At 49.1% G+C, this 26,250-nt stretch overlaps 1 protein-coding gene across 1 annotated transcript in view; it reads left to right on the top strand.

Moving 5' to 3' along the window:
* The window catches only part of LOC119094925 (FAD-dependent oxidoreductase domain-containing protein 2), a 59,695-nt gene extending 36,395 nt beyond the window's left edge, over positions 1 to 23,300 (top strand). Inside the window, exons 2-12 of the mRNA XM_037217836.1 lie at positions 7,948 to 8,158; positions 8,907 to 9,073; positions 9,821 to 9,963; positions 10,476 to 10,612; positions 11,833 to 11,947; positions 12,845 to 13,213; positions 18,764 to 18,927; positions 20,123 to 20,288; positions 21,052 to 21,177; positions 21,746 to 21,858; positions 23,074 to 23,300. Of these exons, the coding sequence (XP_037073731.1) occupies positions 7,960 to 8,158; positions 8,907 to 9,073; positions 9,821 to 9,963; positions 10,476 to 10,612; positions 11,833 to 11,947; positions 12,845 to 13,213; positions 18,764 to 18,927; positions 20,123 to 20,288; positions 21,052 to 21,177; positions 21,746 to 21,858; positions 23,074 to 23,300 (1,926 nt within the window). The 5' untranslated portion in view covers positions 7,948 to 7,959. The remainder of the gene's footprint in view (positions 1 to 7,947; positions 8,159 to 8,906; positions 9,074 to 9,820; positions 9,964 to 10,475; positions 10,613 to 11,832; positions 11,948 to 12,844; positions 13,214 to 18,763; positions 18,928 to 20,122; positions 20,289 to 21,051; positions 21,178 to 21,745; positions 21,859 to 23,073) is intronic.
* The last annotated feature ends 2,950 nt before the right edge of the window (positions 23,301 to 26,250 follow it).

Raw genomic sequence — 26,250 nt, 5'->3', positions numbered from 1 at the left:
GAAGGGTGGAAGCCTTTGGGACAGCTAGAGGAGGGAGTGGGCGTCCAGAGGCTGCCCAGAAAAGAGGAAGACTGGTGTAAGACTGTTGGAAGGCTGTTGAAAGACAATGGACGTTGCACACGGTTGTGGGAGATGGAAAACCTAACACATAGCTGGAGAAAGGAAGCCTAAGAGTGGCTAAGCACAGCACAAATTCCTTGAAGATTTTGTGGAGTTAAAATACAAAGCGGCTGGAAGAGAGCTTAGTCCTGAAAGACCGCTGGATGATTGCATAATGGAGGACGAGAGGAGCTCTTAGCGTCGTGAGCTTGGCTTGAGTGGCGGCGGTCTTGACCCCTGACCCTTGGCGCGTCCACGTACTCCAGCACACAACAGAATACAAATACGTAGTGCCTGCGTGACGACCGGTTGGGCTGAAGATGTCACAAAACTGAACGCAAAACGGTCATTCCTCTTTGGGAGCGTCAACGCATTTAATAGCAGGATGATCTGACCTAAAGAAAACTGCCTACCCATTGTAATAAGGACAGAACGGTCTTTGGTACAGTTTGACAGCGGCGTTGAGTGGCATGTACAGCTGATTCTGACCTTGACATTAGCCGACTTTTATAAGTTGGAGCCGATTCGACCTCCGACTCTCGCTGTCTGTACTGAAATGGAGTCGACTCGCAGTTTGACGTCATGTATCTCCACGTTCAGAGCCTACTCCATGGAAGTTTATTCCAGCCGTTCACTTGTGTATGATATTCGTTCATATTTGTCACACTTTAAGTGCAACTTGAAGCCAGCGATCAGCGAACACATCAAAATAAATCGACTAAATAAAGAGATCACCATGTATGATGCACACTTCGAAAAATGCATTGTGTAAATTTTAATTGCCGTCGACACCAACTGACATGTCACCGTGGTGACATGACATGGTGCGATAGTCACCACCCTGACTCAGGGTTAGTGGAGAACAAGTTTGGTGTCAGCGACGGGTAACGTCATTGCACCGCTGCATTGCACCGCCGCGTGACATCTACTGCGTGCATGGTTGGCTTAGCGAGTAGCTTTAATTGAGATCATTTCCTGATACTAATACGATGCTTTGGCTTTTGTTTTGCTCACCCAAAAGTATATCGGCCAGCGGTGGCCATTTAATGGCTGGCTAGATACCCCTCGCTCGGGTGGGGGAGGGGGGTAGCGGTCAATATGACCCCCTTGAGATCTCGGGAACTGAGAAAGAGAAAGCTAGAGACATCAAGTTTACAAGATGTGTTGACCTGTACTTGAAATCACTTAAGTCAAAGTTTCAGGTTCCTAGGTTATGACCTTCGGGTCAAAAACTGTCAAACAAGGTAAAGTTTCAGGTTGGTCTCCAAAGTGCCCACAAAACCCAGATAACCGTTTCTAAGCAGAAGGTCACATTCTCATTCAAGGTCAGTGACTTTGTGTGTCCTTTTGAAGGTCAAGGCGACTAAAATCCTACAAGATTGCTTTGAGTTTTGCATTTGACTAAACGATAAAGATTACGCTAGGCAGTATGTTCCTAAAAAGAATGTTGACCCCGGTCATTTTAGGTCAATAACCTATTATGACCTCTAAGAAGTCTATTAACGATGTATAATGCAGTTCCTGCTATCAATAAACTCGATATAAACTATGTCATACAGCAAGCTCTGGAGTACCAAAACAGGTTGGTTTTGACTTGTGACATTCATACTGAACTCGAAATGAAACTATACCATACAGCAAGCCCTAGAGTAACAAAATAGGTTGGTTTTGACTTGTTGCGACCTTCATACCTGACCTTAGGTCAATGTAATTGGCTCATTCAACTTTTGTGTTGCCTAATAAAGCATCTCAGAGATGTGTGGCTTCGTCTAACACTTCGTTGTTGGATCAGATTAAAGGATTCCCTAGAAATTGTCCGCTGACACCATGGTCTGACTTTGACCTGCCATAGGTCAGCGACCTTATAAGGTACATCTAAATTGTTGATGCCAAGAGGTCTGCTATTCAATTTTCTACAGGTATGCAACATTTGGCGCCGCTATGCCGAACCGTTCAGAAACCATTCCGGAAAAACCTTCGGGGGGTCAATTTGACCCCCGAGTGCGTGTTAAGAAGTGTGCGATTTAGGGGATGGGCGAGCGCCGGAGAGCTGCCGCGACCATGGAGGGTTTTTTCCACAACCGAACTTAACCTCGCACGGAGACGCCTCTTCGGGATAGTGCAGGCCCTCGGGCTGGTCTGCCCTGGACAGCTGAAAGACGACACACGTTTGACGGCCGCAGCAGGCTCCCGATAAAGCGTGCTGTTAGGAGGCTTTGGGACAAAGAGGTGAATTAGAACAGCACGGCGAATGTGTCTTCTACGATGCTCCTCTCTTTGATACAGCATTTGTGTTCAGTTTCGGCAAAAAAGGATTGTAAGGAGGATTCTTCGTACGAAAAACTCTCTTTGAAAACGTCGTTTGAAGATGGGTTTGGTGAAATAAACTTGGCAAAATTACGGCTGAAGTGATAATCGGACCACATATCAATTAGTTCGTTTCGGAAGGGACCATTCAGCAACAGCTCGCATATAAGCCTGAAGTCCGCTTCAGTTATGTTCGCAGCGATAGCCCACTGTATTGTAGCCCGGGCATGGGCTGCTGCACCGTCAGGGCACAGATTAAACTGCCGTTCAGCGGCTGTAAAGCGATCATCGGCTTGAGCTGCAAAACTGCCCAGTTATTTGCCGCCGGAATAATTTCGCTGACACTGGCTGGGTACATGTTAAGATTGTTATCCTCTTAGGCTCAACTTATATGCAACGTGCGCTGCATTACTCAGCATCGTGTTCTCATAGCCACACTTGCCTGTTCTGCTTTACCAATTGTAGCTGCAATTGCAATTGTATGCAACTGAAGCTACGTGTTGCCCATATTTTCGCTTTTGTGTGTACTGGACATACGCAGCATTCAATCTAAGAAACAGCCCTTGGCGCATTTTTTGCATTGTGAAATAACGAAAGCCGTTTGCGTGCACCTCCGATTGGCCATCCACAGCGGATCGCAGTTACGTAATCCTCCTACGCTCCTCTCTGCTGACGCGTCAGAGAGCACCCACACCGTCCGAGTCACGGGCTCCACCCCCGCCCCATCGCGGCTCCGCAGCTTATTGACCCCCTCTTACGACGATGACATGGCCGTCTTCTCGCCTCCTGGGCGGCGTCGTCGCCGGCGACGAGGACTGATTGACACCCTCGGGGCACGGACGGCCTCTAATTGGCTCGTCGGGCGTCTGCCGGGCGGCGGCACGGTGGGGGGGGGGGGGGGGAGGGGGGGGGGAGTGGAGGAGGAGGGGAGGTTAGCGATCAGAGGACCGCTGTCCACTGCAGCAGGCACACGTTTGGTATGACAAAGAGCCGGTCGGATGTGTTTGTCATCAGGGAAACGAGAAATGCGGATGTTATGATTAATGCTGCTGTTGCTTGGCACAGAGCGACGCTATCAAAGCTCCGCCTATACCAATAATGGCTGCAGCATCCAGTTTCGGCACGCGCCCTTTCCACAAGCCACTCAAGTTGCATTGCTGATGAATTCGTTGAAGTAACCTGTAGGAGGTATCTATGTGTAATGCAAACATTGCCATTAATAAATGGAATGTTCCACATTTGAAGACATTGAGTTAGGCAGCAGATGTGATGGGAACTATTGGTAAGCTTTCAAAGTTCAAAAACGAAGCTAAGTAACACAATTTCGAAGTTCATAAAAATAGACCCCGTTACGCCATTTTTTGATGGTGTTATGGCATGGGCTTGTGCCGACAGCAAAACCTGGCAGCATCTGGCAGCCAGACCTAAAGACCTGGAAACGCACGAAAGCTGACGCCAACCGGCGATTCTCGTCGCGGGGGCTGTGTTGGGGGGCGGATTAGTGGGTGGGTTATTTGTATACTTTTTGTATTGGTGCTGGCTGTAAGGAAAGCTTTCGTGGACTGTTTGACATGCGCAACGTAGCGGTCGCCAGCTTTTATGTCAGATTATTAATATCAATGGGCGATATGCAGTGCTGCTGCTGTTGCTACTTTGCTGTTATGATTTTGTCAATACTTCATCGTCGACCCACCGTTGCGCGCAGTGCTGTATTCCTGACATTGATACCATGTGATGTGTACAGTAGTCACTGTCCTGATTGTTTGTAACTGCAAATGGGGTGTCGTGCTAAAAATAATAAATTTGTAAAATTGTCTTTATTATTTGTAACTGGAAGTGTGGTGCCATGCGAAAAATAATAAATTTGTGTCATTGGCATGCATTGATTGTCAAAGCATTGCTATAACTACGGTAAAGATGGTAAGGTTGGGCTACCAATAATTTTTTTTTTTTTTGCTTAGGATTGCTCATGCAGTTAATAGTTGGCCCTGATATAACCATTGTGGTGCAACGACATTCTTACCGTAGACAGTCCTTTGGCATTGTTGGATAAATTACAGCTGCTATCTCATAGGCTTGACAAAAATGCTGAACCAATGTGGTACATTGTGTTATGGCACTGGCCAATAGCTTCATTTTGGCGCCCTCTCGGTGCTGTTCTGTGGCATGACATAATGAACAACAATATGGTTTTTCGACTGCAATCCATGCCGCTTTCATAATAAATTCCAGCACGTAAAGATGGGTCAAGTATGCACTCTTGTATTGACTTCCCATCTGACATATGGCTGCCCAAAAGCACATGATACAATATGCAAATCACGTTCAGCAAAGCAGACAACCAATAAGTGGCATCACTTGCTCAGCCTGCTTCGGGAATCCAGAAAACGCAGGTGAGAAAGATGCACACACATCTTTCACTTCCATGGTCATGCAACATGCTGCAGCCATCAGGCTGCTTAACTAAAAAACAACAGGAACATTTTACGTGTGGTGAAATGACACTGCAAACATGCTGAGCTTGCTCAAGGCTGGGGACATGACAAGTGCATGTAGTTATGGTGGGATGGGCAAAATGCAAGGAAATGATGGAGCTGCCAGTGCACACAAGGCTCATGATAAACATATTAAGCGCTGCCCGAGACACCAGCAGCAATACTTTTCCACCTTTCTCAGCGCCCAGCATTCCATGCAAGTTGCAGTGGCTATGGCATTGATTTCTCAGGAGCAACGCTCGCCTGCATACAGGATTTGTGAAGACAGTACAACGTGCATCAGTAACAATAAAGCTACATTTTCAGAATTATTTAGGGAAAGACAATTTTGCAAAGTCATATAACGTGAGCCTTTACTAAGCATATCCACTAATGAGCTGCACACACCAGCCCCTTCTGCCAAAATGAATTGCTGATATAACGGCATGCAATGGATTGATTAAATGCTGTAATACCTCAATAGGTTCACATTGTTGGCAAAATCATTAGAAGTACAAGTATTAGTACTTGCCTCTGAACAGCCCTGCAAAAAAGTGAAAGCTATTGTTTCTCTCAGTTTGCCAGCATTCCTTTGTCGTGTTCAAACACAACATAAAGGTAGAGGCAGGCATCAATATCAATAGGCAACAATATATCAGCCATCAATAAATATCACATTATATTGGGAGTCAATAGACTGAAGAATACCAAAACAATGCTCTCTCTCAGAAGAACAAACCTCGCACGCACACTCCCGATCACATCAATACCAATACAAGCCACTGGCACACACCATCAGTGATCACACGCATTTCGAGCCCCCGATTCACACTCTTTTGTCAAATAAGTGTGATCTCACATTTTCACAGCTCGGGGGACTATTAAATTGTAGGTTTTCTCACAATTTCCGCACAGATCTTCAGTCACAACACCGGACTTGAGCTCCCTTCGAAACAAAGTCCCATCGGGGGTTTATGGTGTTGCGGCTCAAGAGCTCTTTCTTATAAAACACAATTTTTTGTTCAAGATTTAAATTTGCCGTACCATATGTGTGAAATATTTAGGTAAATATATATCTAAAATTGCTTCAATGTTTCCCGAATTTGATAATGCCTTGCTAACCCATAAACCCGTACAATGTTCTGTGCTCCGGTACACAAGGTGCCAACCGAGCTGGTAAGAGATGCGTTAGCAGAAGAAAAAACGCCAGCAGGAGAAAAAAGACAGATTTGTCGTCGCGTCCTCTTTTTTATAACTTCAAGAGGGCGCCCATTTTTTGGGTGCCGTACTTTTTTGCAGACAGTGGCGTTGTTTTTGATAGCATTGGCCTGTGGCCTAGAAATAAAGAAAAATGGCCCGTTGGCGACGATTGTCGCACAACCCAGAATTGCTCACGCTTGTGTTCGCGACCCGCATTCAGCAGCAAAATCTTACTGACAGCCAATCATCTTCCGCGGACTGTACCACAAGCGCAGCAGCATCGCCTTTGCGAATGTGTCAGCAGTCATGCTGTTTTGGCCATAAATAAAAAGCAGCCTATAATATCACGGGGATCTAATGACGTTATCTATGGCATCGTTAATCAGGAGGCGATTTTGAAGTTGGCTGCAAATAGGCCTTTTCGTACTTTGCGGGCGTGTAACTCAGGAAGCAGAGCGTTCTGGGTTTTAAAAAGGGCATATCCTTGAACTGCATCATACTGTCCTCAAGACGGCAACTTCAGTTCCAAACGCCCTACAAATGTGGAACATTCCTTTTAACACGCGCCCCGGTGGCCGGCTAGGTACCCTTCGCTCGGGTGGGGAGGGGGTCAATTTGACCCCCGCCCTCCCTAAGATCCCGGGAAATAAGAAAGCTAGAGACACCAAATTTGCAGGGTGTGTTGACCTGTGCGTGAAATCTTTTAGGTCAAATTTTGAGGCTGCTAGGGCATGCCCTTCGGGTCAAATAAGGTCAAACAAGGTCAAATTTCAGGTTGGTGTCAAAAGTTCCCCCAGGACCTAGATAACTGTTTCTAAGCAAAATGTCACAAGCTCATTTAAGGGCATTGACCTTGTTTGACCTTTTGAAGGTCATGGTGACCAAAATCTGACAAGACTGTCCCGAGTTTTGCAAATGAATAAGGGACAAAGATTACGCTTGGCAGTATGTTCTTTAAGAAGTGTCCACCTGGGTCAGCTTAGGTCAATGACCTATTGTGACCTCTAAGTATATCCCATACAGCATACTCTAGAGCAATAAAACAGCTTGATTTTGGCCTTGGTATGACCTTCACACCCGACCATAGTTCAACTTAATTTGCTCATGCAATGCTTGTGTTGCATAATAAAGCATTTCAAATATGGATAGCTTCGTCAAACACTCCGTTGTTGCATCAGATTGAAAGATTCCCTAGAAACTGACCTTGCTGAAACCATGGCCTGACTTTGACCGGCCATAGGTAAGTTACCTTATCAGGTACATCTGCCTTTTTACACCACACGATCCGCTATTCAAATGTGAACAGCTTTGCAAAATGTGACGCGGCTACTCCACGCTGTTCGGAAACCATTCTGGAAAAACCTTCGGGGGTCAATTTGACCCCCCCCCCCCCACCGGAGCGCGTGTTAAGAAAGCTTGATACTATGGACGTTTGTACATGCTCACGGTTCTTATCATTGTACGTCCGGGGGCGTTATATTCCCCGAGAGGAGAGGGGAGACGACCAGCAGCCCCTCTCCTCACCAGTGGAATGTCGTCTGACATGCCCGATTAATTCTTTCGGAATTATTCTGGGCTTTCCGCAGTTCCTGGTGGTAGTTTACGTCCGAAATCCTTTCCCGTTTCGAAGCGCTCGCGGTGCTTCCGTTTTCCGTGTATCAGGTCCACGAACAATGCCAAAAGCCCATACCGTGCTCCAGCACCGTCAGCCTTTGCCCGCAAAATGCGTAGCTATAAATGAGAGGAGGGGGCGGGGCCGGCAGAGACTTCAGAAGATGTGGGTATCAACAGGTCAGCGTCACGTTTCATCAGCACGTCCATGACTTGAGCCTAAGCGGGTTACCAACGCATTCTCGCCTTGTTTCAGTTGGCCTCTCTAATGCTATCATGGCGCGGTGTTCTGCTGCTTCTCCTGCCAATCGCCGGCCAACTGGCCTTGACCTCCGGCCGGTCACGTGACCCCGGTGACGTCACGGAGTACTGCGTCATCGGCGCCGGCCCGGCCGGTCTGCAGATGGGCTACCTGCTGAAGCGAGCCGGTCGGGACCACGTGCTGCTCGAGCGGGACGCCAGCCCAGGTGAGACTCGACTCCAGGTCAGGCAAGGCCCCAAGGTCAGCCGTGACGCCAGGCCAGCCATGACGTTGCAGGCCAGGCGTGTCGTAGACGAGGGTTGCGCGTTGGCGCCGCTACCGAAGCGGCAATGGCAACCGAGGGTTCTTGGGCCATGGTGAAGTGAGTTAGCTGCCCGTCACCGGCTGAAGTGAGTGATGCTGTCATCCGACATCGCGAGCTATGGGCGTAATTGCTGCAACCGTGCGTTGTTTGATAATGGTTTGCGTCATCTCCTTTTGTTCTAATAACTGTATTGCGACATGTTCCCTGCGCGGATGAATTTGTTTCGACGCTGACGCCTTTACATTGCACTTTGGCGTCAGAATGGCGCTACTGGGAGCGAAATTAGTCATTGATTTAGCGTTAATGAAAAACCAATGCACCTGTTGGTATTCAGCATAGTGCCAAGTTAATCATTTTCTGTAAACTTGAAACTGCAGAAAACCGCATGCCGTAGCACAAGTGTAGCACAGGAGTTTCCAGGAGCACAGTAGCACAAAGAGGACAGATATATATATAGTTCTTTGAATTCCGCCTGCAAACATTTCGCAGCATTCGACGCAATTGAATTCCACCTGCAAACGATTCGCAACATTTGACACAATAAGAGACATTTAATATTCATGCCATCCAATGCTTGACTCGACGTTATGTGTAATGTCGTTATCGATCCCATGCATAAAAGATGTGAATCGCTTTCCGCCCGTCGCAGGCTCGTTCTTCAAGAAGTACCCCCGCCACCGAACCCTGATCAGCATCAACAAACAGCACACGGGGAAGGTGAACCGCGAGTTCAACGAGCGACACGACTGGAACTCGCTGCTGAGTGACGACCCGTCGCTGGTCTTCCGGCGCTACTCGTCCGAGTTCTTCCCTCACGTGAGTGGCAGGCCGTTTCTCTGCCGCGCCGCCGTCGGACCGCTTCGGATTCATCGCCCGCGGGGGGCTGGCTGACGACAGGCGGGCGGCGTCGGTGATGACATGCCGTCAGGACTTGGCGGCGCTGATTGTGGCCACCGCGGGCTCTGAAGCGCCGACGTGAGGATCGGCTTACCGCTGTCTCCCGGAGTAGCTGCGGCGCTCTACGGGGATGGACACAATATCAGCCAGCGTGCGAGGCTCACACAATATTGTGGGGATGCAGGGAGTGAAGTTCAGCAATGGTGCAGAAGTAGCGCAAACTAACACATCGGGCGTACCAGCGTGCGCGGTGTGAGCGAAAAGGCTTGCAAGTGAAACATGACGCGGCTGTTAGGTGGTCTTTGAACGGAGACGCTCCCATCCGGTAATGGAAGCAGGTTGGTAATGAATGCAAAGGAAAGATGTTTCTAATCACTGTTGTTTTAATTCGGCCAACTTCATTGATATTTTTGCGCGTTCGCTGCTGCAACCGTCGTACCACATACACCACCAACGGGCGTTAGCAGGTTCTGTGTTTGTTGGCTACGACCCCCGATGACGCCCATTCAGCCAGCAATGGGATACACAGAGCATATTTTGCCGCGTACGTGCTGCATGGCAAACACACGTGCGCGCCCGGATGATCCGGGATGTTCCGGGACGATCGGGGATGATCCGGGCGCGCAACATGCTGGCACGGTCACCATTTCTCCGGCCTACGGACAGGCGGACGCGATGGTGGAGTACTTGCGCGACTTCCAGCGGAAGACGGGCCTGAACGTACGCTACGGCGTGAACGTCACGAGAGTAGAGCGGGCCCACCGGGACATGCTCCTCCTGCAGACGTCGGCCGGGGTACTCGGCTGCAGGTGAGGTCAGGAGGTCACGCTACTTTGGAGGGCAGGTGACATCGGGGTCAAAAGACCCTGGAGACCAGACATGCCGGAAATGATGCTATTACTTCCACCATCAACGCGTGCTCTGTTGGCAGTGGTCGTCCATGAGACCATTTTGCGATCACGAAAGTGGTTTTCTACCAACGGAGTGAGTTAAGCTGATCTGTTTAGGAGTGTTCCTAAAGCATAACGCTCCGAGAAATTCTGGTTAAAAAATCCACAAGAATTGACAGGATTGGCTTAACAGTAGCGCACATATCTGCCGAAGTCACGGTCAAGTAACCAAACTCAATACAGGGTCGATTAGCTCAACTCAACCTCACCCCTTCTGCCTCATGGCTAAAAGCCAGTATCAACGTTTGATGGTTTTTTCAATGCTTTGGCTGCGTACTTAATGTGTTACCAGGCGTGTGCGTGCAGACACGCCTTCCCTTCTTGACGTACGCACACCAGTGTGTCATGTTCACTGCTGCACATGTTTCCAGGTACGTTATTGTAGCCACGGGCCTGTGGCAGCCCAACAAGCCAGCCATATCCGGTCACGAGCACATCCAGCATTACGACCAAGTTGCGGTGGACCCTGAGCGCTTCAGGGGGCAGAACGTGCTCATTCTGGGCAGAGGTACGCTTTCCGAGCCTGTGGGGGAACTCGCAGCGATATAAGGGGGCGGATAGGAGGATTCTCTGGGTCCATGGGATTCGAAATATTAGTTCACAGAGCAGTCACGTTGATGACAGTGTCACAAGTCCTGCTGACAATACCTAGGTCCTATTGAGCCATGTGTCAGTTATGAACATTGACCTGAATTTTCGGGAGTGGCCTGTCGTGTAGTACCACACAAAATGCTACATGATGGACCCAACTCTGAGGACGATTTACATATTTTGGGCATTGGATGTATTGTTGCCATCATCAGCGTAAAATAATTTTAAGCATGATGGAGTAATCAGTGACAATTGTGGCTGATGCACATTACCAGCGTGCAGCCTACATCCACTTATGTCAGTATCGCTATGAGGTATCAGTTGTGTGCACATATTTGTTGCCGTTAGTATAGCTGTGATATATATAATGTCCGTGTATATAAATATATATATATATATATATATATATATATATATATATATATACATATATATACATATATATATATATATATATATATATATATACGGACATTCTTATATTTCCAAGTTCGTAGGTGTCTATATATTGTCAAGTCTGTGTATCTGCGGTCATATCTACAGGTTATGCCTACAAATTTGTCAACGTATTTCCCTATGCCATCATTACGTAATGGACACGTGGCTGATCTGTCATCAAAGCATTTCCTTCATTATGTCGTGAGGTTTGGCTGTTCTCGCTTATCAAGACGTTTTTAGGATGATAACATTAACCATCAGGCTGATTATGGCCGATACAGATGACGCGCGTTACCGCACAGATGCATTAGTCACCGGTGGATTACATTATCAATAAACGTTTTGCGGTGCGCTTTAGCTGTCAGTCTGTTCCAGCTCTGTCTATCAGGTGGCACGGGCAACAGCACAAACCACTGTGTCCTTGCTCTGTCTGCTGCAATCTCAGCCACGTACAGGCACGACCGGGATGCATGGACTGTGCATATCATGCCAAGCTGCAACAGTAAAGCTACTGACATCCGTTTCCGTGGATCATTTATGGACGTCTCCGGCTGACAGCGTCATTTGCGCCGCTACGCTCGGCATAAAGCACTCTAAGGAGATAATTGAAACAAAGTTCCACCATCACAAGTCAAACGACTCCATTCACTTTACCATATTTCCCAGCTGTACACACGACGACAGATAATTTCATTTCAGGCAACGCTGCGTTCGAGACGGCCTCGAACATTTCCGGACACACCAACCTGGTACACATGGTGGCCCGGAGTCGCGCCCGGCTCGCCTGGAGTACCCACTATGTGGGCGACCTGAGGTCAGTCCTTCCGCTCCCCGTGCGCACCGGATGCTTGGAGAGCCTGTCATGACGCGAGGCGGAGGGTGGCGAAGATGATGACAGTGTGGCCCGGCCGATACCGGTGGTCGGTATTCGACAGCGGAACAATGCAAGCTGCCAGCGAGCACAGGCTGACAGGATCGTTCGAGTGTGTATGTCCGGTTGAAAGACGGCTATGTAGATCGGCTGCCCTCATTCAGCGGGATCTCTAGCCGGCGATGCGGTATGCCGCATCCCACCATGAACACCACATAGATCTTCGTCACATCGTCTACACCTGACGGCCATGTTGTACACCTTCGAGATGATGTACGTCACCTCATCATGCCGCCATGTGACACGACGTGCTCTATATCGTGACGCCATCGCGCTAGCTTTGAGAGGAAAGCTGGAGCACAGCGGGTCAGCCTCTGCTATCCCACATCTGTGCATGAATTCCCTGCGTTAATCGTTATACGCGCGGAAAACGAGGGCCTCGGGGGCGTCACCACATAGTTTTGGAGTATGCTTAACCCTCATCCTGATTCCATGGGGCTGCTCTCAGAAAGCAGAAATAGCAGAGACACGTTATTGGTGTTTAAAATATGCACAATGAGTGTCTTATAGGCTAGCGAAAAAATTGGGCGCAAATTCATGGCACGCCGGAGAGATATCAACAAGTCTTCGAGGGTCGCATCGACCCCCGGCCCCCTTTCAAAACGAAGGTTAGGGTGGTAATGTACAAGGAAAGATAACTAATGCAAGGTTCGACCCCTCTTCTGGAGTGCTCCAACGCCCCTGCAAGAGCATACTGTCGCACGTCGCTCCGTATCAAGTGCTTAACAGTGTGCGCTTGAACAGCGTATGCCACCTCACGTCGAACATTACTTCGCGCAGGGCCATCAACAACAACCTCCTCGACACGTACCAGCTCAAGTCGCTGGACGGCCTCCTGGAAACGGACATCGAGGAGATCCGCCTAGTGCGCCACGAGGGCCGCATTCACGTGCGCCCCGCTGTCTGGTGGTCCCGTGAGCCGCGTGCGCACACCGTCCACCACGCGCTCGTGACGTCCCTCAACCGGACGGCCAATGGGAGCGACGCGTGCAGCGCGGCGCGCGACGTTTGCGCAGCGCCGCCGCCCGGCGCGGCGCAGACCAAGCAGACGGGGGGCGCCGAACTGCAGGATAACTTCTCCATGCGGGATGGCTACGACGCCGTCGTCGGGTGCCTTGGATTTAAGTTCGATTTTTCTATTTTTGATAGGTAAGTCTCCGAGGGCAGTTTGGGTGTGGCGTTTAACAGTCGTCGATGGAAGGACTGTCGACTGCATGGAGTGGACACACACACACACACACACACACACACACACACACACACACACACACACACACACACACACACACACACGCACACACACACACACACACACGCACACACACACATGTATATATATATATATATATATATATATATATACATACATATGTAGGGAGGGCTATGTAGATATGCATATTTATACATACATATATATATATATATATATATATATATATATATATATGTATGTGTGTGTATATGCAGCTATGCGTAGGTATGCATATTATGCTCACACAATACCATACCATGTTCCAGCCAAAACACGGCATGCATGCGTGAGCAATTGTTTAACCCAAAGGTTCAGATGTGCACATCAACAAACAGAAAATGCACGCCTGGCGGTGAGCTCACACCGGCATCCGCACGCCCGGTGCAAACGTGATCTGGTACGGTGAAGTGCATAAGCTTCCCATCCCTTGGCTCATGTCTTATTTGCCACGGTCTTGTTACACATCGCCAAAAAGTACCCGAGTAGTGAGACATCGGCCATCATTCAGTCAACACGCTGTTGTCTGAGTAGTACGACCTCGGCGAACGTTCACAATGTGTGTCAGCTGGTGGATTCGCTGATAACATTTTGGGGCATCATAATAAGCAGGATAATGAAAAGATGGCCGCGATCCCTACATTATCTTTCGAATACTGCGATAGCGCAGTTCCTTGGTGTAATCACAGTTTGACTGTGCCTGCAAAGCTGAATAAGTATCGACAAGAATGGTCCGCATCTTACTCAGTTTTTGACAGCTTTTCATTTGACGACCGTCATTTTTACCGTTTGCCACCGGTTGTCAGGGCCTGCAGAGCTTGTACCGTTGCTTGTACATGTGGTGTAAGCGAAAGTATTTTGAACTCCTGATTGTACGGCATTACCTGTTGTTATGCTTATAATAATCAGCCTTCAAAATGCTAGGAGGTGCTAGTTAAACAGTACCAATGCTCTATCAGTGCGATGTAATCAATGTCAACAACTGCATCGTATTAGTCCCTAGGCACATCTAGGTCCTTGATTCTCGGCATAAGAACTCGTGATAAAGCTTGTACATGTAGTTTGTTCACTGTTTAGACTGCAGTAAAGCAACCCCCAGTCGTGCCATCCGCCCCCAGTCGTGCCATCCGCCCCCAGTCGTGCCATCCGCCCCCAGTCGTGCCATCCGCCCCCAGTCGTGCCACCCGCCATCAGGGATCCGCCGAGGCCCCATCGCCATCTTCAATAATCGGATGCCCTCACCGAGCTCAAGGGGCTTGTATATGTGGTTTGTTCACTCGTTGGACGACAGGCTAGCAAGCCCCAGCCGTGCTATCTACCATCAAAGATCTGCCAATACCCCAGCGTCATCTCTTATAATCCGATGCCATGACTGAACTCAGGGGAGCGGTGGGCGGTTTGTTGCTCGTCGAATTCGAGGTCACCGAGCACTGGGCAGCCTTAGATGCGCCCAGTGCACTGGCCCTGTAACCAATCCTGATAAATGGTACCGATGGCTAGAGCCAATGCATTTTTAACGCCTCACCGCGCGATATCTATCTCTCTCTCCCGGCCGTCGGCCTTTGCGATGAGTTCTGACAGTTCCTGAAACCCATATACCAAATGCTCGCCCCGAGGATTGGATTTACTCTGTTGCCCGCTGGTGATAATAATCAATGGAATTTTAGTGTCATTTCGATGGCAGTCCGAACACCACATACACTTTGGCGATTGCCATCCGGCTGCGTTCGACCCTCCGGAACACGTGGGCGGGGGGAGGGGGTGAGGGGTCGCGGGCGTGCTGTCCGGCTGTGCTGTCCAGATGCGCTGCCCGGCTGCACTGTCCGACTGTGCTCGCTGTCCTCTGTCCAGACAAACACCGCCTTGCTGTCATGACAATGTCCCGACATCAGTCCGCATGCGGCTGACCGAGGCGTCACGCTGCAAAAATGGTGGTGACATCCCAGTCGTACTTCGTTTCTTAAAGTCGTTTTTTTCCGTGCTTGGCCGCAATGACAACCGCACGAAATCGAATTATTCTTATATGCAGTATTTCAATGCTCGGCCATTTGGGCGGCGGTCGATGTTTTGTCGTCTTATTACACTCTCAGCTTGCGGTTCATTGCCTGTTGCCCCTCTCCTTGCTCAAAATCGGCCGATCGGCATTGAATCGGTCCGCGATCAACCAATCATTATGGAGCCTCAGACTTGTCAAATGGTCTGGACAGGTTTTGGGGTCAGAGGGCAACGAATTGGCGCCAACGAATTGCGTGCGGAGGCCTCCGGAGTATCAGCGTGGATTACCAGCGTGCCAGTAATGGGTTTATGTTTACATCCTGGACACCTTACTGGATGAATTTTGGAACGCTGCTTGGGTGGGACTCTCCACAGGCGTGCAGTAACATCGCCGTCCCTGTGCACCGCCCCGAAATATCGGCCTGGACAGGCCATCGGCTCGATTCGATACCGCCTTGACTTTGACTTTTGCCCAGACAAGCTCCTGAGGATTTTGAACGACCTAACTTGAACTAAGTGAAGCATGTTGAACAAGTTTGAAGGTCGCTGCATGTGCCGAGTCTGGGACCATGTTCTATCGCGTGGGAAGTGACGCAAACTTTTACGTTTCATTTCGGTGACACGGGCAGAGTGGACTCCTGTTTAGCCCTGGTGCTGACAGGGCCACGTGCCAAATAGAATTGAAAGGTTGTGGTAACCGCCCCGTGCGACCTAAGGGCTGAAAGGTGCTGGCGGAAAGATTCGGTAATGTTGGGTAGCCCTTGCGACTCCAAATAAGATTTGGGGTTGTCATTTTTCCGATATCAGGAAGCTGTAACTTTTCCTAGTTTGAAAGTAGCTTGTATATGTACCAGTCTTTATGTTTTTTTAGAGTTTTGGCATCTTGTTCAACGGAGTGGTCTCTTAAACCTCATGACGTTAAATTGCATCGTCATTTGGTTTATTTTATCATGAGCATTCGGCATCATGCGGCGCATTTAGATGAGGAATCGATAGTGTCTGGTAAACACCAACAAGTTTACGCTTCTGGAACTTTACCTAAAAAATAAGGACTGAATGTCAACAAAAGCCTGCGGTGATGAAATAATGATGAAGGAAATGCGGCGACGTTTGGTTTAATGATCACACTTACGGGCGACGAATTTACATTATGCTGTCAGAACGTAGCAGAGGCTTGGCATTACCAATGTTTGCTCAATAAGCTCGTTCAACGCGCGCTCGGGTGGGGTCAAATCGACCCCCCATAGGTCTTTCTAGAATGGTTTCCGAGCGACGCGGCGTAGCCGCGCCAAATTTGCATAGCTGTAGTCAATTAAATAGCGGATCCTTTCGCATCAAAAAATTAGATGTATCTTGTAACGTTGCTGACCTCTGACAGGTCAAAGTTAGACCATGGTTTCAGCGAAGTCAATTTCTAGGTAGTCATCCATTCCGTTGTAACAACGGAGTGTTAGAAGAAGCCACACATCTCTGAGGTGCTTTTTTAGGCAACACAAGTATTTAATAAGCGAATTAAGGTGGCCTAAGGTCAGGTATGGAAGTCAGACCAAGGTCAAAACCAGCCTGTTTTATTGCTCTAAGGCTTGCTGTATGAGATAGCTGCTGGTGCTCCTTTCGAATTTATTGATAGCAGGGACCGCATTATACATCTTGCATGGACTTCTTAGAGGTCTGAATAGGTCATTGACCTTAAGTGCCGCAGGTAAACATTTTTTTCTTTAGAAACGCATTGCCTAGCGTAATGTCTATCAGTTATTCAAGTGCAAAGCTCAGAGCAGTCTTGTATGATTTTGGTCACCATGACCTTTAAAAGGTCAAACAAGTTCACTGACCTTAAATGAGCATGTGACCTTTTGCTTAGACACAGTTATCTAGGTTGTGGGAGCACTTTAGAGACCAACCAGAAATTGACATTGTTTGACCTTATTTGACCCGAAGATCATGCTCTATGAACCTCAAACTTTGACCTAAGTGAGTCCACGTACAGGTCAACACACTCTGTGAATTTAGCGTTTCTTGCTCGCTTAGTTCCCGAGATCTCAGCGGGGTCAAATTGACCCCCTCACCCGAGCGAAGGGTATCCCGCCGGCCGCCCGCGCGCGTGTTAACCGGTACCTCCTGGTGAAATGAATGCCGATTATTGTTAAAATAGGGGCTTTAAGCGCAAAATCATCCGAATCATCCGTGAATGAAGCACGATTCAAACTTCTAGCTAACGACAACATTTTGTGCCGTTATGTTGATCAGATTAGATTTTTTTTAGTTTAGCAAATATGCCCCCAAATGTGCCATAGTTCAATCGAGCCATCGTATCTTGCACAGCCTTGTCTGAGAACTAATTGACTGCCGTTATATCTGAAAATTTCGCCCACGAACACCAGATATGAACGCCTTACAATTACATTTTTATTGGCCTTGATCACCACATGACTTATTGAAAGGCAGAATTAGAATGGCGTAATGTGATGTCCTGGAATCAAGGTGACTGAATACCCTCTCTGATATACCTTTCCTCATTTTCGCGGGCGTGCAGCCCAGAAACAAGAGTAGCTTAGGCCTTACGGTGGGGCAGGATTGTGAACAGCACCGACAGGTCTTCAAGATTGCTCTTTCAGTTCAAGCCCCCCCCCCCCCCCCTCCTCCCATATAAATGTGGACCACTCCATTTAACTATCAGTTATGGACATGTGAAATTCTGGAGATATCGTTAGTTGTTTTTGGACGCGAAACACTTATTTCATTTCAAATCTTACTAATTTAGATCATGAATGGCACGCCACTTTGCTGAATTCACAATCAGGGTAAGAATCCGTTGTGTTAAGTTGTTTGTGTCAACAGCTTATTCCAATCACCTTTTAACAATGCGTTTGATTCGAAAGCTGATTTAGAGTTGAATCAAAATATATCTGATCAGAACTAGAGGTCAAGTTCAGCCACTGTGACAAACACAGCCCTGTAGGAAATGCTCCGTAGTACTATATTGTGGCCACAGTTCAATCCGTCTAGTTCAGTGACACAACATAACCTAGACCTAACAATGTCCGCGTATATCGCAGATGATGTGTCGTAGGCACCAATAATTTGACGACGCTTGCGCGGGTGGTTCTGCAGCTAAATGAACACTGGCGAGGCGTTGATACCTTACCCCGCTGGTCACAAGGTTAAGCTATATTTTGTCCAGGCATGTTCTATGCACATGGATGTTTGCACATAACTTTTGGCAACGCATCAGTTTATCCATTTTACATTCAACGGAGGATGCTTTGCTATGTTCTGTGTAGGTTGGTAATGCGTTCATAAACGTAACCTTTCGGTATTATGATCAATGATTATCACTTCGCCATTCTACATTATGATTGCCAGCGGACCTTGATCGATCAGAGCGCAAAACAGCCCCAGCAGCCGAGGCACTCTTTACTGCCAGCCATCCCATCTGGCCCTAACCGTGTCTGCAGTGCGACCAGTCCGGGCACGACGAGCGCGCACGCCAAGTTCCCGGCGGTGAAGGCCGACTGGGGCTCGCCGGTCAGCCCGGGCCTCTACTTCGCCGGCGTGGCCAGTCACGCGCTCGACTTTCGGAGGTCGGCCGGCGGCTTCATCCACGGCTTCCGGTACACAGGTGCGACGAGAGGCGCGGGCGCACTTCTCACGCAGAGACGACGTGTGAGGCGGCGCTAGCACCCGTGTGGCGCGTGAGGTGCCACTGGCGCTAAGGTGCACTGCTGTGGTACGAGGCACTGCCATATTTCCGGGACACGGGCGGGATGTAAAATACTGCCATACTTCCGCACGCCGATGCGGTCATGCTTCTGGTAAATGGGCGCGGCCCGGCACAACGTCAGACTCGTGGAACACGGATAAGCCTTTAGGCGTCGGTACACTCCTGGTGCACACATAAGCTCCCAGGCGCCGTCAAACTTCTAGTAGGACATAGGTGATGTCCAATGTGATGTGAGGTATTTAATCCAGAGGTCATCCCGTCATATTCTGTACCTGGCTTCAACCCTTGCTTTAAGCTGTTTTATGAAGTGACAGTTTTGCCGGTGAATGCCAGTCGAGTAGGGCGAATTCGTGTCAATCTTGTAATGTTGCAGATAATCCCTACAGATCAAACAATTTACGTGCAAATATGAAATATTTCATCCATCCTATCTAGAAACTCAGTTGCGTTTCGTGTTACTGCAAACTGCCCAAGCCTGTTGTCAGTGGGTGAAAACGGCTTGTCGAACACGTAAGGCCCAGGCTGGACCGCTCAGTAAATATATGATGCGTAATTATAAAAAGTAAACATGCTGAATATAAAAAATATTGCCACAGTTTTAGATAACATTCGCGGGGCTTGTGACCTTGAAAGCAGAACGGAATGATGCAAGACATGCATCGGTAGGGCGGCTGAAAAAAACTTAAGCTGAACATCGCGCCTTGTCACACACGGCACCGGTGGTGTTGGAGCGTCAAAGGCCGGGACCACTGAACTCGAGGTAGCGACTCCGTCGGTGTATAGCGGAAGTTAGGTCCCAAGTGGCGAGACGTTCGATAGAAAGGAGCCTGTCAGCGGCTGAGTGGATAGGTTTACGTGATGCGCTTCCGACACTCTGAGTTTTGACAGTGCCGACAAAGTTGTCTTTCGAAAAGGTAATAACATTGGCAATCACTTTACAAATGATGGGATATGGAGCCTTATGGAGCGCGCTGCCACAATGATGCATCGCATGTCGAAAATTGACGATGGGGTCTGGTGATTGGCGATGGAAATATGGCAGCATTTACAGCCAATCACATTGCTATCTAACGTGTAGACGACTGTGTTTCAGCACGAGCACTGCACCGTATCTTAGAATGGAGGAACCACCGTTCCGCCTGGCCTGCCACCTTGTGGCCGCTAGCGGAACTGGTGAATGTGGTGGTTCGCCGCCTCAACACAGCGGCGGGACCTTACCAGATGTTCTCCGTCCTCTGCGACATCATCGTCTTCCAAAAGTAGGTGTTCACGTACGTGAGCTCTCACGTCGCCCTCTTATGCTTGTAGCTGAGATGTTCAGCCAGCAGAGAAGCGTAGACCCCGCTACAGAATGGAGATGCGAATGTGTCTTTTCCCCCTCTTCTGAACTGTTTCAACATGCAATGTTTGAAATTACACTTGAGCTGCGGCGTTGTGCGAAAAGCATCGCTTTAAATGGCGTCGACGTTTCACTAAGCATTGAGCCTTGGCTAAGTCGCTGCAGGCAAGCCTCAGTCATCGTTGCAATAACAACGGTTAGCTTGATACAGTTGCCAACAAATATTAATATCTTATCATATGTTACCATAATCATATCCTGTAGTGTGCTGTATTTTGGCCGATGCTGCAGGTTTTGTGAACATGTAGAAGCCTGTGTTTAACGTTGTTAAATTCTTACCAAACAAGCAACGCCAGTTCACTTGGATCAATTCTACCCCGTCTATTTTGTTTGGAGCAATAGTCAGTCCACATTAGCCGATTGCGAATAGTTCCACGCTGATCCTGCGATCCTGCGTCTGCGTCACGCTTCAAGTCGTCTCCTCGGGGCGGGTGCCACAGAGCGACGTTTGGTGCGCAGCAGGACCGCATGTCGCTACGAACCGTCTCTTTTTCCTTGACACGAGCGGAGTCGACTTTTCAGTGCATTGATTCAATCCGTGCTGTCCCGTTGTCTCGACAGTGACCGGCTCCGGTTCCTGCCGTACTGAGTTCCGTTGCGAGCCGTCCTCGTTCCCTCGACAGGAGCAGGGGCGGGTTCCTGCTGGTGCCCGAGTTTCCTGTGGCGTTGCTGCACCGCTTCACCGAGACGACGGGCCACACGGCCGACCAGCTGCTGGTGCTGTCGCTGGAGTATGGCGATGACTTCAGGTGAGCGCACGAGCGCGGCCGACCAGCTGCTGGTGCTGTTGCTGGAGTATGGCGATGACTTCAGGTGGGCGTACCAGCGCGTTCGGCTGGCTCTGGTGCAGCGAGGACACCGGCGTTGGACACGTGGCGGTCGAGTATGGACGGCTGCTCCAGCGGCAGCAGTGCTGTCCGGCGAAGCGCAGACAGAGGCTCAGGCAAACGTTGTTGCTGACAATCGGAAGCCAGTCGCATATACATCTAACTGCAGTGTCCATGACCGGCGAAGGAAGTAACTCGAAAGGAGCTGCACTCACTGGATCGATAATTTCTGGAATAACCCCTAGAAGCTCCACATGTGACGAAACAAAAGCGCTGTCGTGGCACGTCACAAGCGTCCTTACTCCAGATCGTGGACTAGGGCTGCTTAATGCGTCAGCTTTCAAAAGTTGAGTGCAGTTGGGCGTTCATGCGCATCTGCCACAGGAATAAACAAGCACTAGGATTATCAGTGCCGGTGGGTCAGTCGCGGCGTCTTGGAGCGAAAAGGCATGGCTCCACTGGAGGCGTCAATGTCTGGGCTGTGTTCCAGCGGACCGGAACAGGACACGTTCCGGTGGGATCGGGCCGTGTCGGACCCGCTGCACGCGGACAAGTCAAACTTCCTGCACCCGGTGATGTACTTCTATCAGCACCCACCCACTGGTGAGAGTCGGCATGTTATGAAAACCAGAACATTCCCAGCGTCCCCTCACCCAAATACGGAAAAAAACAAAAATGACAAACATGGCTGATCAAAATATCAGCATGTCAGCTGTATCAGGTTTGAGGCTAGATGAAGAAATGTGCCAGCAGATTAAATATTTTCATATCATTATCGCATCCTATCATACTGCGTTGGCTAACCATCATGCAGCAAGTAGGTGTTCTGACATTTACTTGCTGCAGGACACTTTTGATCCGTGACACGCTACGACAGTGTTTATGAAGATGTAATCGGCCTCACCACTTACACATTTACTGCTTTAATTTTGCCTCAATGACAACTAAATTTAGTTGAGCCTTGTCCCACAGTGATTTTTAGCGTACCTTCTGGACGTCGGCTAATGCCCCACTCCTCACAATGCAAACAGTATTGGTCATGTCTTCATTAAGTCGAGCCTCTCGTGTCAAACATACAAATGACTCAACAGATAAGACGGTCTGTCAGGTCCACCGCCGCCGAAACGTTTACTTCTCGTGGGCACGTAAAGGTCCAAATGTGAGGCCATCCCCACTTTAAGCAAATTGGCTAGTGGTTGACTGGAACATAACCTTAAAATATTTTTGCCCGACCAGCATATTAAGTCAACCTTTTCGATGAATCTCCATGAGAGCAGTGCAAGGTTCCGTTATGATTAGGGCGCGTCATGAGGCGCTCGAGGGTACAAGTAACACAGCCAGAATTTAGCCCAAGAGGGCGTAAATCAAGTCATTGGGACGCATTCAGCCCAGTAAGGCCTCCCTTCGTTGATTGTAAGCCCTGTCTTCAGATCAAAGGACCCTTCAGCTTCGTGACCCTATTTGGATGCCTCGGAGCCCATTTTCCATGTTTGAAAAGCCCCCAAACATCATCACTGCTCGAAATTATATGGACTTTCAGATCCAAAGGAGGGAACTTATAGTGTCAGAAGCCCTCCCTTAACTACGCCACTGTCAGGCGTGTAAAGGTGTGGGCAGGAGACAGTGAACGTATGGAGAAAGGCATGGGTACTATGACTATGACGTTCTGTGGTAATCATGAGTATTTTATTTCTTCACCCACCATTTCTTTCCTCCGGAAAAACTTAAGGTCGTCGCTTCTCCTCTGTTACCCAACGCACCTCATCGAACCACCTCGTTCACCCATGAAACACTCATATCACGGCCTGCCCGTTCCAGAGGTGGACATGATGTTGAAGCCAACGGGTCGGGCACTGCCCACCGCCACCCTGATCCATCATGTTCTGGAGGACTTCCTCACCGACTGGACTGCGCGCCGCTCCCACGTGCTACCGCTGCGTCGCTTCCTGGAGGCGTGCATGGCGCGCGACTTGCGCCACTTCCGCCGGGCCAGCTGTCTGCGCCACGCGCTGACCACGGGCCGCCGGCCACTGATGTGCAGTTAGCGGGCCGGTCCTGGGTGTGGCAGGACCACCGGGCGCCGGCGCGGCAGCGGCCCGTGGCGCCGGGGGCGCGGTGCTCGGCAGTGGTGCGCTCTTGGCCGCCGAGGAGGGCTGAAGGCTGATGGATCAAAAGCACCGTGAATATTTGTGTTTTATGATGTGGCCTTCTCGCTTGCTTTGGGCATGGATTTAAGGACTGCGCGAGGTAGTCGTGACGAGGTGCCCTTGTACGATTTCAGCCAGTAAGTAGCACGCAATTGTGTGCAAAAGTGGCTTCGAAAGTGGGAAGGTGAACTTGGCGGTTTCCAAACCTATGGCTAAGCCATTTCCCCGCAATGTATGCATGCGGGCCCTTGCGGTGTTGACACCTAATGTGTATTAATATCTATCTAGTCGATCATAACACCCAAAATTATTCCTACAACCCGGAACTGGCCGAATACCGGCAGCTGGATCCAGGCCACGGATCCCAGGTTTGCGTCGTGCGTCAAGAAACACGGTCGTCGTGCTTTTCGCAAACTGTCCTTTATGTTGAACACGAGTGGCGCAGGTTAGTGCTTTGGCGTCAGGCCTCGGGTTCTGACGGCGTTAAGCGAAGAAAGGGTAAATGTGTGCGATGGTATTTTTTATAATAAAATAAATGCAGGCGACTCGTTTCCCAACTTGTCTTCCTGAATGGAGTGGAACACGGTGCATGACATCCTGTCAGGGGCGTCAGGGGCTAGGCAGACTCCTGAGTTGGGTGAGTGTCTTTACATAGCTTGGAATGATGTTTGAGGTTCCTGTTTACCTCTGGTCTTGGCCCGCTCAGGAAAACGGTCCCCACTGGAGGGCTGACCACGCCCAGGGCATTCTTCTTTCGAATGGCGTGTGATTTCAAAGGCGCTTTTGATGGCGCGTGACTCTGGTGGACCATTTAGTCGTCTGGCCTGACTATTGCTTATTCGCCACGTTGGGCGCAAGCGTTTCGCAGGCCAAGGTAATCAGCCCAGTTAAAGAGAAAAACAAGCACAAAAACGAATGGCCTTATACACTGAGCACTCAGATGCAACAGACATCAAAGAAAAGCTCCCGGAGTAGAGTCTGAGCAAGCCGCGCTGGAAATGATTCTATTTTATACAGTTGGGCAAAAGTGCTTAAGAAAACGATTGCAGACAATGGGTAGACGCGTGACAAGTCCATTTGAACAGCGTTAGTCTTACAAATGACTCATGGAAAAGGCCGGCATGCCGAGAGCGCCACACAGGTGTAACCAGACCGAACGGTGACCTTGGGTAGGCAGTCTGATGATACACGCTATATAGAAATGAGAAGATGGAATGGGGAAAAAATGTATCGGTAGAAGTTTTAAAATCAGTGAGATTGTCATAAACTAAAGACACGAAGAGTACCAACTCAGCCCAGCCATTTGATAAATTGTAGTCGTTCGAACCAGGCGAGACGCGAAATGCAGCACCACTCAAAACGATGTCACCATCTCAATAATCTTACATGAGCGTTGGAGACATGAGCTGTGCTCGACGGGGACTCTGTGTGATCAACAACGTTGCTTCGGGATCTGACAGCACCTGCATGATTCGCATGAAGTGGCCCGCACCATGTTTGTTCTAGAGACTGTCTGAAAATTTCAGGTATGCAGTCACCTTTGCTGTTTTCAATTGTCCTAACCTGTTACCTAGAAATCCGCCAGATCATGAAAAAAGCAGCTTGTCGTGATAAAAGCCGGAATAAATCACGTGACCCATTGTTTTGTCTATCAATCGATCATGCACTCTTGTGCTGGCCGATTCCGCAGGTCTGTTCCATGTGGAAGCAGTCCGGAAGGGAGCACTCCGGTGGACTATCTCTGTGCACACATTTAGCAGCCCTAAAATGATATCGGCGGCACCACGCGGTGACACGGACTGACATTGCACCGCGGTACACCACGCACTCCTTCGGAGATATCGGCGAGGCAGGCGTGTGCAGGACTCTGTACATTGGCGCCAGGTCACGTTCAGCTAAGAGCTTGTCACATTTTCGCTATTTTGAGTCGGCTAAGATTAGAGCAGCATGGTTATAGCGACGAGTACCATTTACGACTCGCACACACTCTCTTTCAGCTTCTCCAAAGATTTAAGATCCCGGGATGTATGCATAACATCGCATGACTTCTGCAGACACGTAATTCCCAAGGCGGATTTCCGTCCAGGCAACAATGTCAAGGACTTTGACGGACTGAGAGGCTTGTGTAACAGAAAACGTGATTTCAAAAGAATATCTAGCACCTGATCATCGCTGACGTGTGTGTAGTGGGACAAAATGTGTTTTGTCAGATTCATTTTGAAATTATTTTGCACGAGCCGGGAGTCAGATGCTGCCTAGTTTTCTTGCTGCGATCTCCAAAGCACATTAAGGCGTCTGGAGGACATGCGTGGATTAAATGATCATCATTGCATACACGACAGGTTTGATTTAGGTTGTTTAAGATGAAAATCGTTTGTTAATGATACCAATTAGATGGGTTCCAAAACTAAACTCTGGCTTACACCGTGACTTAACGGTGAAACGTAATTTCTGCCGCGCACACGAGGTGGAAATTTCACGCCGCCCGCGATTACAAAGACCGTCTCGGAGCCAATGAGAATCAATACCATGCCACCCGAGTTACTCCAGGAACCGACCATGCTCGACGGTGTTGAAGACTTAAGACGTGCTTATCGCCTTTAACGGAGTAATTTTTCCGATGTCGAAGAGTTCCGAAAGATACATCGCCGCGTTGAGCATGACCGCTCCCGTGGAGTGTCCGAGCCGGAAACCATGTCGTCGACCACACAGCATGGAGAGCTGTGATGAATAAGCCATCAGTGAATCGCACACTGCTCGTTCAGTCATTTTTACAGTAGGCGGCAGGGTAAATGTCCGTCTATCATTGTTTGGATCAGTTGTACTTCCAGATTCAAATACTGGTAAC

Source organism: Pollicipes pollicipes, unplaced genomic scaffold, assembly GCF_011947565.3.
Source record: "Pollicipes pollicipes isolate AB1234 unplaced genomic scaffold, Ppol_2.1 Scaffold_4219;HRSCAF=4965_pilon_pilon_pilon, whole genome shotgun sequence".
Taxonomy (NCBI): domain Eukaryota; kingdom Metazoa; phylum Arthropoda; class Thecostraca; order Pollicipedomorpha; family Pollicipedidae; genus Pollicipes; species Pollicipes pollicipes.
Note: the sequence above shows the minus strand (reverse complement) of the source record. Positions and strands in the feature narration are given on the sequence as shown.